The following is a 14,380-nucleotide window of genomic DNA, read 5'->3' as shown; positions in this document are numbered from 1 at the left end:
CATCATAGTGGTCAAGGTTGTTGGTGCACACCCAAAAAGCAATCCAATATGGATTTTCAGGCAGTACATCATGTAACTATAGAAATCAAATATGGATTTTCAAGACTTTTCAATGCATCATGTAACTATGGAGATTATCAGATGGGGGGGTAATGACAGAAGAAGCACAGGAACGAAGCGCACCATGCTTCCATCCTCATTGCGTGATTGTGCAAAGATTATGAGACACATGGGGCTTATCCCATGTTTATCCATTCCATCAATCAAGAGGAATTGTCCCATCACTTCAGTATTAACGGGTTATCCTGTTATTAAGAAATGGAGATAAATGATGGGATAATTCCTCTTCATTGACTGGATAATCACGGGATAATTGCGACATCATCTGACAATCTTCGCGCAGTTGTGCGATTAGGATGGGAGCATTGCACTTCGCTCCTGTCCTATCATCTGATAATCTTCTATGTTTGGAGAATGTGGATTTATCCAGAAAAAAAGTGAATTACTGGATCCACAGGGCATGAATTCTGGTTTTTTATTGCTGTTTGGAAAACCTGGCAGCCTTAGTTCTCATGCGCCCACCTGCCCACCTGTGCTTTAGTCTCACACACTATGCATCTTCTGGAAGGTGTTATGCATGGGACAGTGTGTCTCCCACAGGACCAGTGGTTTTGCTTTTCTGGTACACCTTTGCTCGGGTAGTGTCTCCCCCAAGTGCTCCCCTTCTTTTTCTACCAATGCCCCCTTGGAACTAGGGAAGGGTGATTCTCTCTTTTAATGCCACCAAGTGTGGTGGTGCAAAAGGGCAGTGGGTGGGATTTACAGCAAAAGAGGAGGGACTCCCATCGTCCCCTTCAGGACTCCACATGGTCTTGCTGGTGGCTTATGGGCTGGGCAGAAGCTGGGGTGGGCAGGTGGGTGCACTTTCCAGCCTCCATGGCTGAAGACAAAAGCCAAGGCTTGGGCATCCTTGGTGTTGGGGTCCTCTCCGAGGAGGGGAATGCTAACCCAGGAATTGGCACTCTGTCCCCCAAGCCCAAGTTAACCCTTTCCTGGCCAGAAAGTGACTGAGAACAAAATCTGAGACAGTCCTGACCCACCACAATTGAAGATGCACAAAACTGCAGCGTGGAGCTTCTTAACCCGCCTCAAAAGTTGCCTCCATGCTTTGTCCTGCCTCCATTTTGAACACCCTGTTGTAGTACTATTATTCCACTTTTAACTCCCTCCTGTGGGATGCTGGGGTTTGTAGTTTAGGGACTCCTAATAGACTGTTCAACGCCCTCCCTCAAATGTAAAGTCCCAGGATATCCCTCCCTCAACTGCAAATCTCAAGATTCCACAGGGGGCAGCCCTGATAATAATAATAATAATAATAATAATAATAATAATAATAATAATAGTGGTTGTTGTTGTTGTTGTTGTAAATCCTTCCTCCCAATATTGAGCTCAAGGTGGCATAATAGAGTGGCATGATAGTGCCCTAACCCTTTTGACATCCTAGATGGGCAGAAGGGAACGGATTGCAAAGGGAAAACCAGGCGTCCCACCCAATGTCATCCAAACAGTGTGGGGTGATAAGCAGTTGGAGATGGGACACTCTGTACATGGGCAGAGACCGTTTCGACATCCCAGATGGAGGGAAGGGAATGGATTGCAAAGGGAAACACAGGTGTAAATGCCCCCCAGTGCCACTCTCTCTCACTCACCGGGGTGGAGGCTGCCGTTGTCCGGGGCTGGGCTGGGTCCGCAGGGTCCCCTTCCTCCGTTCAGCCGGGGCGTCCAGGGGCGTGGGCTCCGGCAGAAGGTGGGCGGCAGGGCCACCGTCCCCCCCAGAGGGAAGGCTGGGCTCCCGGACACAGCAGCAGCGGCTGTCGGCTCGGTGCGGCGGCTCCCGTCCTGCAGTGGTCTGGCCATGGCACTCGGGGGGATCTGCCGGAGGGAAAGGAGACGGTCAGGAGGGCTAAGCGAGCATTCAAGGGCAGGACTCGAACCCAGAACTGGGGACTCGTAAACAGGGGAAGATGGATCGGGCTGGAGAGAGAAGGGAAGTGCCCCACTCCGATCTGTGCCCAGGTGTCCTAACTACATGGGAGGACAAGGTACCTTGAAATGGAGGACCTTCCTGAAAAACAGGAGGATCTAACCAAATCAAAGCTGCAAATGAACGCTCCAAAAGCAGGACATTTTAGAATTCCTCTTGGAGAGAAGGTTGACATAGAGGACTTCTCTTGGGAAAGGAGGACACCTCTGGTCACCCTGGAGCAGAGGTCCCTAAGCGCCAAGGAGGACACGGCACTGTAAGAATGGAGGACATGGCCAAAGGAAAGCTCAATACACTTCTAGAAATGGGCATGCTTCTCACTCAGAAACGGAGGGTAGTTTGGAATCCCTCCTGGACCCAGGGCTGAAATGGAGGACTATCCAGGAAAATGGAGGACATTATTATTTTTTTTTTTTAAAAAGCCACTCCTAAAAATGTAAATGCATGCTCCGGAGTCCTGCTCAAAAATGGGAGGAACTTTTGGGATCCCTCCCGGAAGGAGAAAATGGAGGACCTCCCAGGAAAAAAATAGAGGACACAACCAAATCCATAAAAGCACTATTTTTGGAATCCCTCCCGGATCCAAGAAATGGAGGACCTCCCAGGGGCAAAATGGAGGACACAACCAAATCAATATCCAAAAAAAGCACTATTTTTGGAATCCTTCCTGGAGCGAAGGCGGGAATGGAGGACACAACCAAATCCATGCAAGCACTAATTTTGGAATCCTTCCCAGATCCAAGAAAGAAATGGAGGACTTTCTAGGATAAAAAATGGAGGACACAACCAAATCCATTCAAACACTATTTTTTGTGCCCGGATCCAAGCCAGAACTGGAGGACACAACCAAATCCATACAAGCACTATTTTGGGAACCCCTCACAGGACCTAGGACCCGTCCAGGAAGAAAGGAGGAGCCCCTGTGGGCATCCTGTCCCTTGCCCACGTGCTTCCCCCCCAAACCTTCCCCCAGCCCTGAGTTCGAATCCTTCCCAAGGACGATCGCCTCTTCCCCTTTCCTTTCCAGCTGCTGGGGCACTTACTGCAGCTGCATGAACCCTCCGGGGGCGGTTCGGGGGCGCTGGGGGGCAGCAGGGCTCTGCGACCGACTGGCGAGGGATGCGGCGGTTAAGGCGAAGCCAAAGCAAAGCGAAGCAGAGCCAAGGACTAAGGTGCTGCTGCTGCTGCTGCTCTTGCTGCAGATCGCGCTGCAAGTGGCGCGCGGCGGAGTCAGCAGCAGCAGCAGCAGCAGCAGCAGCTGAGCCCGGGCAAGCCACGCCCCCGCGTGACGTCACCGCCCCTTTCATTTCTCTGCAGGCAAGTTGGGGCTTGTGCAACCGGACTCGACCCACCCTTCTTTTGCAAAGGAGACCCCCCCCCAAACCTTCCAAAGCAAAAACAATCCAGTAACACAAAAAGCCCACCCACCTCCAAAGATGCAAGGCTCTCTTCCTGCAAGGCTTGGTCCCATTCGCTGGAGGGGGACCACTGAGGCTGGGATGGAGATAGAAGGAGAGAGATCCAGTTCTTCTCACCCTCGCCCACATGCACATGCATGCGCCCAAGCAGCACACACCCACCCACCCCTCGACTTACTTACTACCAGGCGTGGAAGTTGTGGTCCTTGGGAGCCAATGGGGAGGAAGGCTGGCAGCTCGTACCACCGCCTCCTCCTCCTCCTCCTCCTCTTTTGCAGAGCTGCTCCTCTGGCCTTGCTTTGCTTAGAGACATCATTGCTCGCTCCTCCTCCTCCTGACTTTCCCCCGGATCCGAACCCACAGCGCAGCGTGGCTCGGCGAATGAAAACATCCACCGCGTGTTGTTGTTGTTGTTGTTGTTGTAGGTCTGGGAAGAGAGAGAGGGGAGGGAGGGAAAATAGAATAATAATAACAATAATAATAATAATAATGTGCAATGCTAAGGATCCAAACAGAAAAGAGTCGCCATTGCAACACGATGGCAAACACAAATAGGAGGGCACTGAAAACAAATAACAGTACTTGGCTATACTGTATAGGGAATCATAAGGGAATGGTTGTCCATAGGGAATCATAGGGAATGCTTCTCCATAGGGAACCATAGGGAATGCTTCTCCATAGGGAGATATAAAGGAATGTTTCTCTATAGGGAGACATAAGGGAATGCTTCTCCATAGGGAGATATAAAGGAATGTTTCTCCATAGGGTAACTTAAGGGAATGATTGCCCATAGGGAGACCATAAGGGAATAACTGCCCATAGGGAATCATAGGGGAATGCTTGACCATAGGGAATCATATTGGAATACGTGTCCATAGGGAATCATAAGGGAATGCTTGCCCATAGGGAAACATTGAAAACTTTCCCAGTGCTTCCTATGGGCAAGTATCCTCCAATGATTCCCTATGGGCAAGTATGGTTCCCCTGTGGGCAAGTACTGTCATTTGTTTTAGTGTGCCCCAACTCATTGTACCAGGTGGCATTCAAAGACATAATAGCCATGTCAGTCTGTGGAATCAGTATGGAGAGAGCTCTTGTAGCCCCTTTGAGACTCACTGAAAGAAAGAGGTTGGCAGCATGTGCTTTCCTAGACTCCAGTTTACTTCCTCAGATGTATTTGGGCTTTAGATGGATGTAGGTATTGTAGGCTTTAGTCTAGGAAAGCTGCTGCTGCCAACTTCTTTCTTTCAATTAGTCCCAGAGGCGCTACAAGATCTCTCTCCATGCTAAATCAAAGGTAATATACATCCATGCGTCTTAGTCATGCTCCGAATGGGAGGATATTTGGGGATTTCCAAATCAGTTTGGAGAGAGATCTTGGAGCACCTCTAAGACTCACTGAAAGAAAGAAGTTGGCGGCATGTGCTTTCCTAGGTTGCAGTCTGCTTCCTCAGATGCATACAGATATATAGACTACATGCATCTGAGGAAATAGACTGAAGTCTAGCAAAGCTCAGTAAGTCTCAAAGGTGCTCCAAGATCTCTCTACAGAAATAAATATTACAATATTACTATTGATGCAGAAGCTGGGAATGGATGAGAGATAATAAAAAGGAACGGATGTTGCTATGACAAGGAGGTAAACATTCCTCATCTCTGCACCGTTTGAGAAACAAATGAAGAACCTTTTATTTCTGTTTATGAAAACATTGCAGAAAATCAGGCTGCACAAAAGACAGAATTCGGCACAAATATGACTCTTTGCCAGATGTGCTTTCTGCATGCTTTTCATGCTCTCCTGAAAATGTGATTCCAGTAACACTGCAGCAGTGATACAGACTGTCCCAAATCAGTGCAAATAACAAAGCCATGCATTAGACTCTGCGCAAAGTTTCCCTTCCTCTGTGCAGATTATGGAAATACAGTGGTCCCTCCACATTTGTTGGGGTTCGGGGTGAAAGAGTCCCAAATGAAAAACCCCATTCTTTTTACCTCTCTAGGGATCTCCAGGTTATCCAGTGCAACTATATGATCAATATCTGCCAAAGGTCCTCCAGTGCAACTCTATGGTCAATGTCTGCTAAAAGGTGATTGTTGAATCATACTGGAGGACCTACAAATGCCTAGAGGAGTGCTCAACCTGAAATGCAACATGGAGTGCACAGTTACACTCATGTCCTGCTTACAAGATGCCTGTGGATAACTGATTGACTGGATGTTAGACTGTACAATCCTTTAGTCTGATCCAAACAGTCCTTTAGTCTGATCCTTTCGTCTGATATTTTAATGTCTTCCCAACCACCTGACTTTTCGGGATGCCTTCAAGGACAGCCCCACACAGAGCGCATTGCGGTAGTCCAGACTGGAAACTGATTTCTTGCACTCGAGGTCCTCTCTCCATCTATCTGTTGTGCTGGATTCAATCCAGCACCACACCTTGGACCTAACGCTCCCAGAGTTGTGTTACCATAACCTCACGTCCTCCTTTTTGCAAGATCTCCCAAGCTCCACTCAGCTACCTGCATTATGAGCCTTTGCACGCTCATTGCACACCTTCGCACGCCTTCAAGTCACTTCTGACTTATTGCTACTCTATCATGGGAGCTTTCTTGACAAGATTGGTGCCATGGCCGAGCGGGAATTCGAACTTTGTATTCCAGAGTCGTAGTCCAGTGCTTAAAACCATTGCGCTACGCTGGTTCTCATAGCCTGGCTTTTGAGCAGAAGTGGTGTTCCTGCACATTCGCCTACGGATAAGCAAAATTCGAACCCTGGTCTCCAGAGTCATAGTCCAATGCTCAAACCCACTGCACTATGCTATTGTTATTATGATTATTATTTTGTTTCTCCCAACATAGGGACTCAAGGTGGGCACTATGCTGGCTCTAATGATCTTAGGTGGTATATAAATAACATCATCATCATCATCATGGACCTTTGCCCCCTTCCTTTGCAGTCAGCCAGGCAGGGCATGGCTTGGATCTTTCATTCAGTCCTCCTTAGTCCAAGGGAGCAAGGAGATGGTAGCAAAGAGGAGTTTTTGCTGGAAGGCAGAGCTGGGCAGCCTTTGTTAAGAGAGGCCAAGACCTCTGCTGGGGAATTCCCAGCATCAGCTGAGCCTCCACTGTGTTTGTGGGGAGGAAAGGAGGGGCGATCTAGGGCAGTGGGGCCTCTTTCCCATTGCAGGGCCTCTGTCCTGGGCTCTGTGGGTCAGTGGGTCATCTGGGCAGTAAAACAGGAGAGAGAAGAGAGGGAGAAAGAGGGGGGATGTTTGCCTTGCCTTGGCTGAGATGCCTTGCCTTGGCAGGTGGGCATCTCCTGGGAGAGTAGTGGAGTAGTGGAGTCTCCTCCTTTGGAGGTTTTCAAATGGATGGACATGTGTACAGTGTGCTTTGATGGTGAGTCCTTGCATGGCAGAATGGGGTTCCACTGGATGGCCTTTGGGGTCTCTTCCAACTACCGACCCAAACAGACAAGCCAAAATAAAGGTGCTTCGGGTCACTTTGGAGTTATGCTGTTTAAATGACACACGCATCTTAAGAGGCCAGAAGGTGCGCCAAAGCTACGCTGGAGCATGGCTTTGGCATGGCTTTGGCCCACTTAGGATGCATGCAGCATTTAAACAGCGTACCTCCAAAGTGACCCAAAGCAGCTTTGTTTTGGCCTGTCTGTTTGGGCCCGTAGGGAATTAGAGGAGAGGACATTTTGTGCCAGCGATGGTCAGCGATGGGGACTGGCTGGTGCAGTTTCATGAGGGTGAGGACCAAGGGTTTGGTCTCAGGCCCTGAGGCTGAGAGAGTGTTGCACAAGTCACTAGGTGCTGAGCACATCTTAAGGCAAACCTATGGTGGGATGTTCTTGGCCAGGTTTGTTCGGATGGGGTTCGACTTTGCCTTCCTCTGAGGCTGAGAGAGTGTGACTTGGCCACTGAGTGTTGTGTGAACTCAAGGCAACCCTAAGCAAAACCTTAGCAAGAATTGTCCAGAGGAGTTTCGCCTTTGTCTTCCTGAGAGTAAGAGCTGCCTTGAAGAGCAGAAGACCTCTCCTTCTTTGGAGGCCTTTAAACAGAGGCTGGATGGCCATCTGTCAATGGGGATGCTGTGATTGAGAGTCCCTGCATGGCAGAATGGGGTTCATACTGGGTGAGGGTCCTTGGGGGTCTCTTCCAGCTTTATGATTCTATGATGATTCCTGTGAGGCTGAGAGAGTGTGACTTGCCTAAAGTCACCAGCTGGGCTTCCACAGCCCAGTAGGGATATGAACCCTGGCCTCTTGGGAGGCAGGGGGGAGACAACTGGGCTGCAGTTGCCTTATTGCAGGGCTCCTTCCTTTCCTCCTCATGAAAAGAGTGCTCCTGAGCATGCCAAGAGTGCCTCCCTTTCCCTATTAGGCTGTTAGAACGCCAGGGTCATCCTCCTCCTCCTCAACCCCCTCCTCTCCAGGGGAGGAGGAGCCAAGGCTCCCGGCTCGGGCCGTGATTGGATGAGCCGAAGCTCGTCGGGGCCAATCAGCGCTCCGTCGCCGGGACGGGCAGGCGCGCGGCGCCCAATGGGAGCGCGAGGAGGCAGGGGGCGGGGGAAGAAAGCGGAGGAGCCATTCCCGCCGCTGTCTCTGCCGCGCGCCGGACCCGCCCAGCTCTGCCTCTTCTTCAACCTGGCGCTGACGTCACTGGCTGTTTATGTGGAAAGGGATGGAAGCCCGGGCGGCGCATGCGCGGTGCCAGGGCCATGAGTCAGGCTTCCATCCTCGCTTGGGTTTTGCAGCAAAGGGCGAGTTTGCCCAGTGACAGCGGCGATGACGTCACCGCCCCTCGAGGCTGGAACAGAGGCAGCAAAGCTGAGGAGAACTCGAACTCAGGACTCAGATCCCAAACTTCCCCCAGAGTAAACCCACTCCCCTCTGGGCAAGCCACACTCTCTCAGCCTTAGACCAAATCCCCTCTACGTCACAAAATCTTGTCCTACATTTCAACCTCCTGCCTATTTTTTATTCCAAATCTTGCCTATTTTACATTTTTAAAAACTTACTTTAAATTAATTTTCAATTTAGTTCTTTATGCCGGTGCCGGTGTTTTAGTGCCTTGTCCTCCTTTTCCAGGACGCACTCTACGCTTCAACCTTTGGTCCAGGAGGAAATGCCAAAATGGCCTCCCATTTGGCACATGACCGAGAAGCATGGAGACGAGTGTTTTGGCTTTGTTTGGGATGTGGCCCATACTGCTCTCGAATACCTAGTGCCCCTCTGTTCTGCCTTGGTCAGGCCTCACTTGGAAGACTGTGTCCAGTTCTGGGCCCCACAATTCAAAAAGGACGTTGAGAAACTGGAGCCATGTGTCCAAAGGAGGGAGACTAAAATGGCGAAGGGCCTGGAAACCATGAAGCCCTATGAGGAGAGACTGAGGGAGCTGGGGATGTTTAGCCTGGAGAAGAGAAGGTTAAGAGGGGATCTGATGAGAGCCCTGTTTAAATACTTGAAGGGATGTCATATTGAGGAGGGAGCAAGCTTGTTTTCTGCTGCTCCAGAGAACAAGACCCAATGGAACAATGGATGCAAGCTCCAGGAAAAGAACCTCCTGAGAGTAAGGGCTGTTCGACAGTGGAACACACTCTTTCCTCAGAGTGTAGTGGAGTCTCCTTCCTTGGAGGCCTTTAAGCAGAGGCTGGATGGCCATCTGTCAATGACTCAATGGGGATGCTTTGATTGAGAGTTCCTGCATGGCAAGGGGTTGGACTGGATGGCCCTTGGGGTCTCTTCCAACTCTATGATCCTATGATTCTACATTTTGCAGAGCCTTATCCTCTCTTGCAATGAGGACATCTGGCCACCCTGACCCTGCGGGTGGATGTGCCTTCAAGTGGCCTGTCGACTTACTATTTGTTGTTGTTGTGTGCCTTCGAGTCGTTTTCCCTACCCTGTGGCAACCTCATCACAGGGTTTCTTCAGGGAGTGTTTGCCGTCGCCTTCCCCTGGAGGCTGAGAGAGTGTGACCCACCCAGAATCGCCCAGTGAGTTTCCATAGCCGAGTTGGGAATCAAACCCTGGTCTCTGGAGTCGGAGTCCATCAAACCACTAGTTCTCACAGTGACCCCATTAGCCCTTCCTCTGAAATATAACCTGCAGCACTGGGTATGCATTGCCGGTCTCCCATACAAATCCTAACCAGGGCTGATCCTGCTTAGCTTCCAGGATCTGGTGCATTTCAGGTATTTAGGCCACTGGGTTCAGCTTAGGGTTGTCATTAGAAACGACTGAAGGCACACAACACACACATAGAAAGACCCCATATTTCTTACTGGAAACAAGTTATACCTTTCCGGTACGACGACAAAATCTCCTTATAGATATACAGATAAATGCGTAGAAGGTAGGAGAAGGTGAAGAAGGTAAGAAAAAGGGAGTGAAAGAGTGGAGTAAGAGAGGAGGAGTAAAGGAGATAAGAAGGGAATGGGAAAGTGAGAAAGTTGAAAGGAGGAAAGGGATAGGAGATGATAGAGGGAAAGAAAGAGAAGGAAATGGAAAGGTAAAGGGAAGGGAAGTTATTTCGAACAAACGTGTATTTTAAATGCTCTTTATTAATACAGTTTAGTATTAAAAATAAATGAAAGGAAAAAAAGAAATACAGATAAATCAAGCTTTCTGGTTTGGCTTATCTGCTCGGTTTGCCTTAGGGTCGCCATATGTCCAAAGGGCTTGAAAGCAAACAACAACCACAACAACAACAAACCCTCATTATTACTATTATCAGCCCTGGCTGGGGAAGGTGCCTGGCTTGACCCCAAGGGAAGGTAAGCCAACAAACACACGCACAACTTGCCAGATGCTGGAGGGGATTCCCATAACTCAGGGATCCGGTCTGCGTTTGACACGCAAAGGATGGCAGCGGGGAGGAACCGACTGATCTCATCATGGTTTTTGCAAAGGAGATCCATAGCCGTGTTGGCGGCTATGTAGCAAAGTACAATAACATCCACAAAACAGGGTCAGCCAAAATGCACAAAACGAATGTGTAAAAATTGCATACCCAAAAAATTGGGTCTGAGGCACAGATCCATATAGTTTTTATAGCAGATCCATATAGTTTTTATAGCAGATCCATATGGTTTTAATAGCAGGTCACCCCAAACTGTGCTCAGGTCAAAAAACATACTGATAAAACAAGGTCTGAAACATGAAAATCACAGATTTCTTACTCTTCTTGGCCACTTCGGCACAAAAAATGTGAACCCTATACATAGATCCTTATGGATCCAGATGGTTTTTACGTTAGACCCACCCATCAGCTTTGTGCGCACAATAAAACGCACGTTGTGCATTGGGGTTGGCCTGATAAAGGTATCCCCGTTTTGTGGATTTGGGGTGTGATTGCACTTTGCAAAGGATGCCACCCAAACCACCAGCAAACCAGGCTTGTCATCTTGCTTCCGGGAATGAACCACAAACATCACATATGTTATACATTTTGGCACCCTCGCGGTATAAAAAGACGGATATCCTCGGGCGTCCAGATGATATTTACAAAAGATCCCCTTGAAAGCATTGCAAATCATGTATCGTTTTGCATCCAAACACTGAACCAGAAAAACCATGGAGGCGTCATAACACAAAACCATGGATCTGGGAGGTACAGAATCCCATGGGTAAATATGATTTTAATATGGGAGGATCCTCTCATTTACCACATTTGTATGGGAATCGTAAAAATCACATGCCACAAAAATCTGGGTCCAAGGCACTGTCACAAACCCGTATCGTTTTTATGGCAGGTCGCCCCAAATTGCGCTCAAGTCAAAAAACATGCTGATAAAAAAAGGCCTGGAACATAAAAACCACAGATTTCTTACTCTTCTTGGCCACTTCAGCATAAAAATGCAATCAAATACATAGATACTTATGGCTCCAGATGGTGTTTATATTGGACCCATCTGTATTGGAGCTCTGCGCACAGACTGAAGGATGAAATCCACAGATCACATACGTTGCTCTCCCCTACTATCTAAGAACATGGATCATGACAAATCTATATGATTTAAAGGTGATTCAGAGATGAAATAACATGTTTGTACCCAAGGCCAGAACCATAAGGATCCCGTACATCTTCTGACTACCTTGGTACAAAGACATGGACGGTCTGGAAATGATGCCCTATAAGGAGCGGCTTAGGGAGTTGGGTATGTTTAGTCTGGAGAAGAGAAGGTTAAGAGGTGACATGATGGCCATGTTGAAATGTTTGAAGGGATCTCTGAGGATGGAGCAAGCTTGTTTTCTGCTGCTCCAGAGAATAAGACACAGAGCAATGGATGCAAGTTACAGGAAAAGAGATTCCACCTAAACTTTAAGATGAACGTCTTGACAGTAAGAGCTGTTTGACAGTGGAAGAAACTCCCTTGGAGTGCAATGGAGTCTCCTTCCTTGGAGGTCTTTAAACAGAGGCTGGATGGCCATCTGTCAATGGGGATGCTTTGATGGAGAGTTCCTGCATGGCAGGATGGGGTTGGACTGGAAGACCCTTGGCGTCTCTTCCAACCCTGATTCTATGATCTTGGATAAGGATATTCACAGATCGTATGAGTTTTCACTTGGCATTAGCTCCAAATCCACGTAGAAACCAGCAGCTTTGTATTTACAGACCATCATAAAATTCACAGATCCGACAATGCATTTCCAGCATCTCTTTATTTGCGCGATTGCGTGTGATAATAATTCATGTAATTACTCACCATTTTAGTTGCGGGATGCTTTAAATGCACCTTAATCTCTCTTTAATGCCGAAGTTAGCCCCAGTGTGATAAACTTATCTTGGTTTCTGATGATCCCATGTGAAATGATGTGAATTTATAAGACTCATTGCTTTGGATCCCTATTTTTGCATTACGATGGCATAGCGATGTATATTACCTGTGTTTTTTTTCCAGCATGGTGTAGTGGTTTTAGTGCTGAACTATTAACTCCGGAGAGGAGGGTTCGAATCCCCACTTGGCCATGGAAATCCATTGGATTACATTGGGCAAATCACACTATTTCAGCCTCAGAGGATGGCAAATTCCCATTGAAAGAAACTTGCCAAGACAACCCTGGGATAGGTTTGCCTTAAGTCAGAAATGCCACGAAGGTACACAACAACAACGGAAACATCTGTGGCTCAGATGTGGCCTGTGGCTTGGATCCATCCTTTTGTGTTGCGATGGCCCAGTAATGCATGCGAGCCATAATTTTTATATGGTTCCCTTTGAGGACACATTAGTTTGATTTGGCTCCTTTCAATTCAGATTTCCCTGCCATGGTTAACATTACAGTATATAGCCTCCATTATCTTTTTATAGCTTAGTGTTTAGGCACTAAGCTGTTATTTGGTTTGGCGGCTTTGGATGCTTCCCCTGTAAATATCTGTATCCATGAAGATCTCTGTGTCAGGACCAGCTTTTGATGATACTCGATCTGGCCGTGAATTTAGGTGGATCCTCTACAAAATCGTATAGATCTCTGCCTCTGTTTTTGTATTATAATGGCTGATGAGATCTGAGAGTTTTAGGGTTCATTTTGAGAACAGAGAGGGTGCCCTTTCATTTCAGCAAGGTTTGGGCAAAATCCCCTACAAAATCCCCATGGATCCATGAGGATCCTTTCTGCAGATCCATAAGGATCCTTGCATCAGATCCATTGATTTATTTATTGGATTTATATCCGGCCTTTCTCCCCAAATGGGATTCAAGGGGGCTTGGGGTTCAATTCATTGCAAATCTATCTATATATCTATCCATCCTCTCTCTACTCTCTCTCTTTCTCTATCTTGGGGTTCAAGATCAAACCCTCCCCTCCCAGTTTTGGTGGAACAAAGTCTGATTTCTTTAATTGGATAGGAATATGATGCTTGACTTGTTGGAGGTTTCCAGGTTTCCCCTACAAAAATCACATGGATCCATGAGGATCCTCCCATCAGATCCATGTGTCAGATCTATTTATCTATCCATCCATCATCTATCAATCATCTATCTATCCATCCATCATCTATCCATGGATCTATCTGTCTGTCTGTCTGTCTGTCTGTCTGTCTGTCTGTCTGTCTGTCTATCTATCTATCTATCTATCTATCTATCTATCTATCTATCATCTATCTATCTATCCACCCATCCATTCTATCTATCATCTATCTATCTATCCATCCATCCATCATCTAACCATGCATATCTATCTATCTATCTATCTATCTATCTATCTATCTATCTATCTATCTATCTATCTCCACCCATCCATTCATCCTGTCTGTCTGTCTATCCAACCATCATCTCTCTCTCTCTCTCTGTCTCTCTCTGTCTCTCTCTCTCTCTCCAGCCATCCATTCATCCTATCTATCTATCATCTATCCACCCATCCATCATCTATCCATGCATCCATCATCTATCTATCTATATCCACCCACCCACCCACCCATCCATTCTGTCTGTCTGTCTGTCTATCTATCTATCTATCATCTATCTATCTATCTATCTATCTATCTATCTATCTATCCATCCATTATCTATCCATGCATCTATCTGTCTGTCTGTCTGTCTATATCCACTCATCCATTCATCCTATCTATCTATCTATCTATCTATCTATCTATCTATCTATCTATCATCCATCCAGCTATCCATGTTATCTATCCATCCTCTATCTAATTTCTCTCTATATATTAGACTGATAACCTGATTTTTCTCTCCCCAGATGGGATTCAAAGGGGGGGGGGGGTGTCAAGATCAATTTGTCCCTTTATTGTTTTGGTGGAACAAAGTCAGGTTCCATTATTTAGGCAGGAACCCGATGCTTGGCTTATTGATGGTTTTGGGGTGGATGCTGGGTTTCCTGCTGGGCCTGGCTTGGGAGTGTTCCTCCTCTCTTTGCACCCTGATCTGACCTGAGGATGCTGAGAGAGTCATCA

At 47.5% G+C, this 14,380-nt stretch overlaps 1 protein-coding gene across 4 annotated transcripts in view; it reads right to left on the bottom strand.

The window, feature by feature from the left end:
- LOC149304465 (uncharacterized) overlaps nt 1–14,380 on the bottom strand; it is an 80,974-nt gene that overhangs the window by 2,099 nt on the left and 64,495 nt on the right. Inside the window, exons 2-4 of one of the 4 annotated variants that reach the window (XM_089479027.1) lie at nt 3,645–3,889; nt 3,473–3,538; nt 1,710–1,932 (exon numbers count right to left, since the gene is read on the bottom strand). In XM_089479027.1, the coding sequence (XP_089335153.1) occupies nt 1,710–1,917 (208 nt within the window). In that variant the 5' untranslated portion in view covers nt 1,918–1,932; nt 3,473–3,538; nt 3,645–3,889. Of the gene's footprint in view, nt 1–1,709; nt 1,933–3,087; nt 3,249–3,472; nt 3,539–3,640; nt 3,890–14,380 lie in introns of those variants that run through there. The other 3 variants (XM_089479029.1, XM_089479030.1, XM_089479026.1) reach the window with 3 other exon arrangements.

This window comes from Sceloporus occidentalis, unplaced genomic scaffold, assembly GCF_023333645.1.
Source record: "Sceloporus occidentalis isolate IW3139 unplaced genomic scaffold, rSceOcc1.0.p SCAF_13, whole genome shotgun sequence".
Lineage (NCBI taxonomy): Eukaryota > Metazoa > Chordata > Lepidosauria > Squamata > Phrynosomatidae > Sceloporus > Sceloporus occidentalis.
This window is presented reverse-complemented; position numbering and strand designations above follow the sequence as displayed.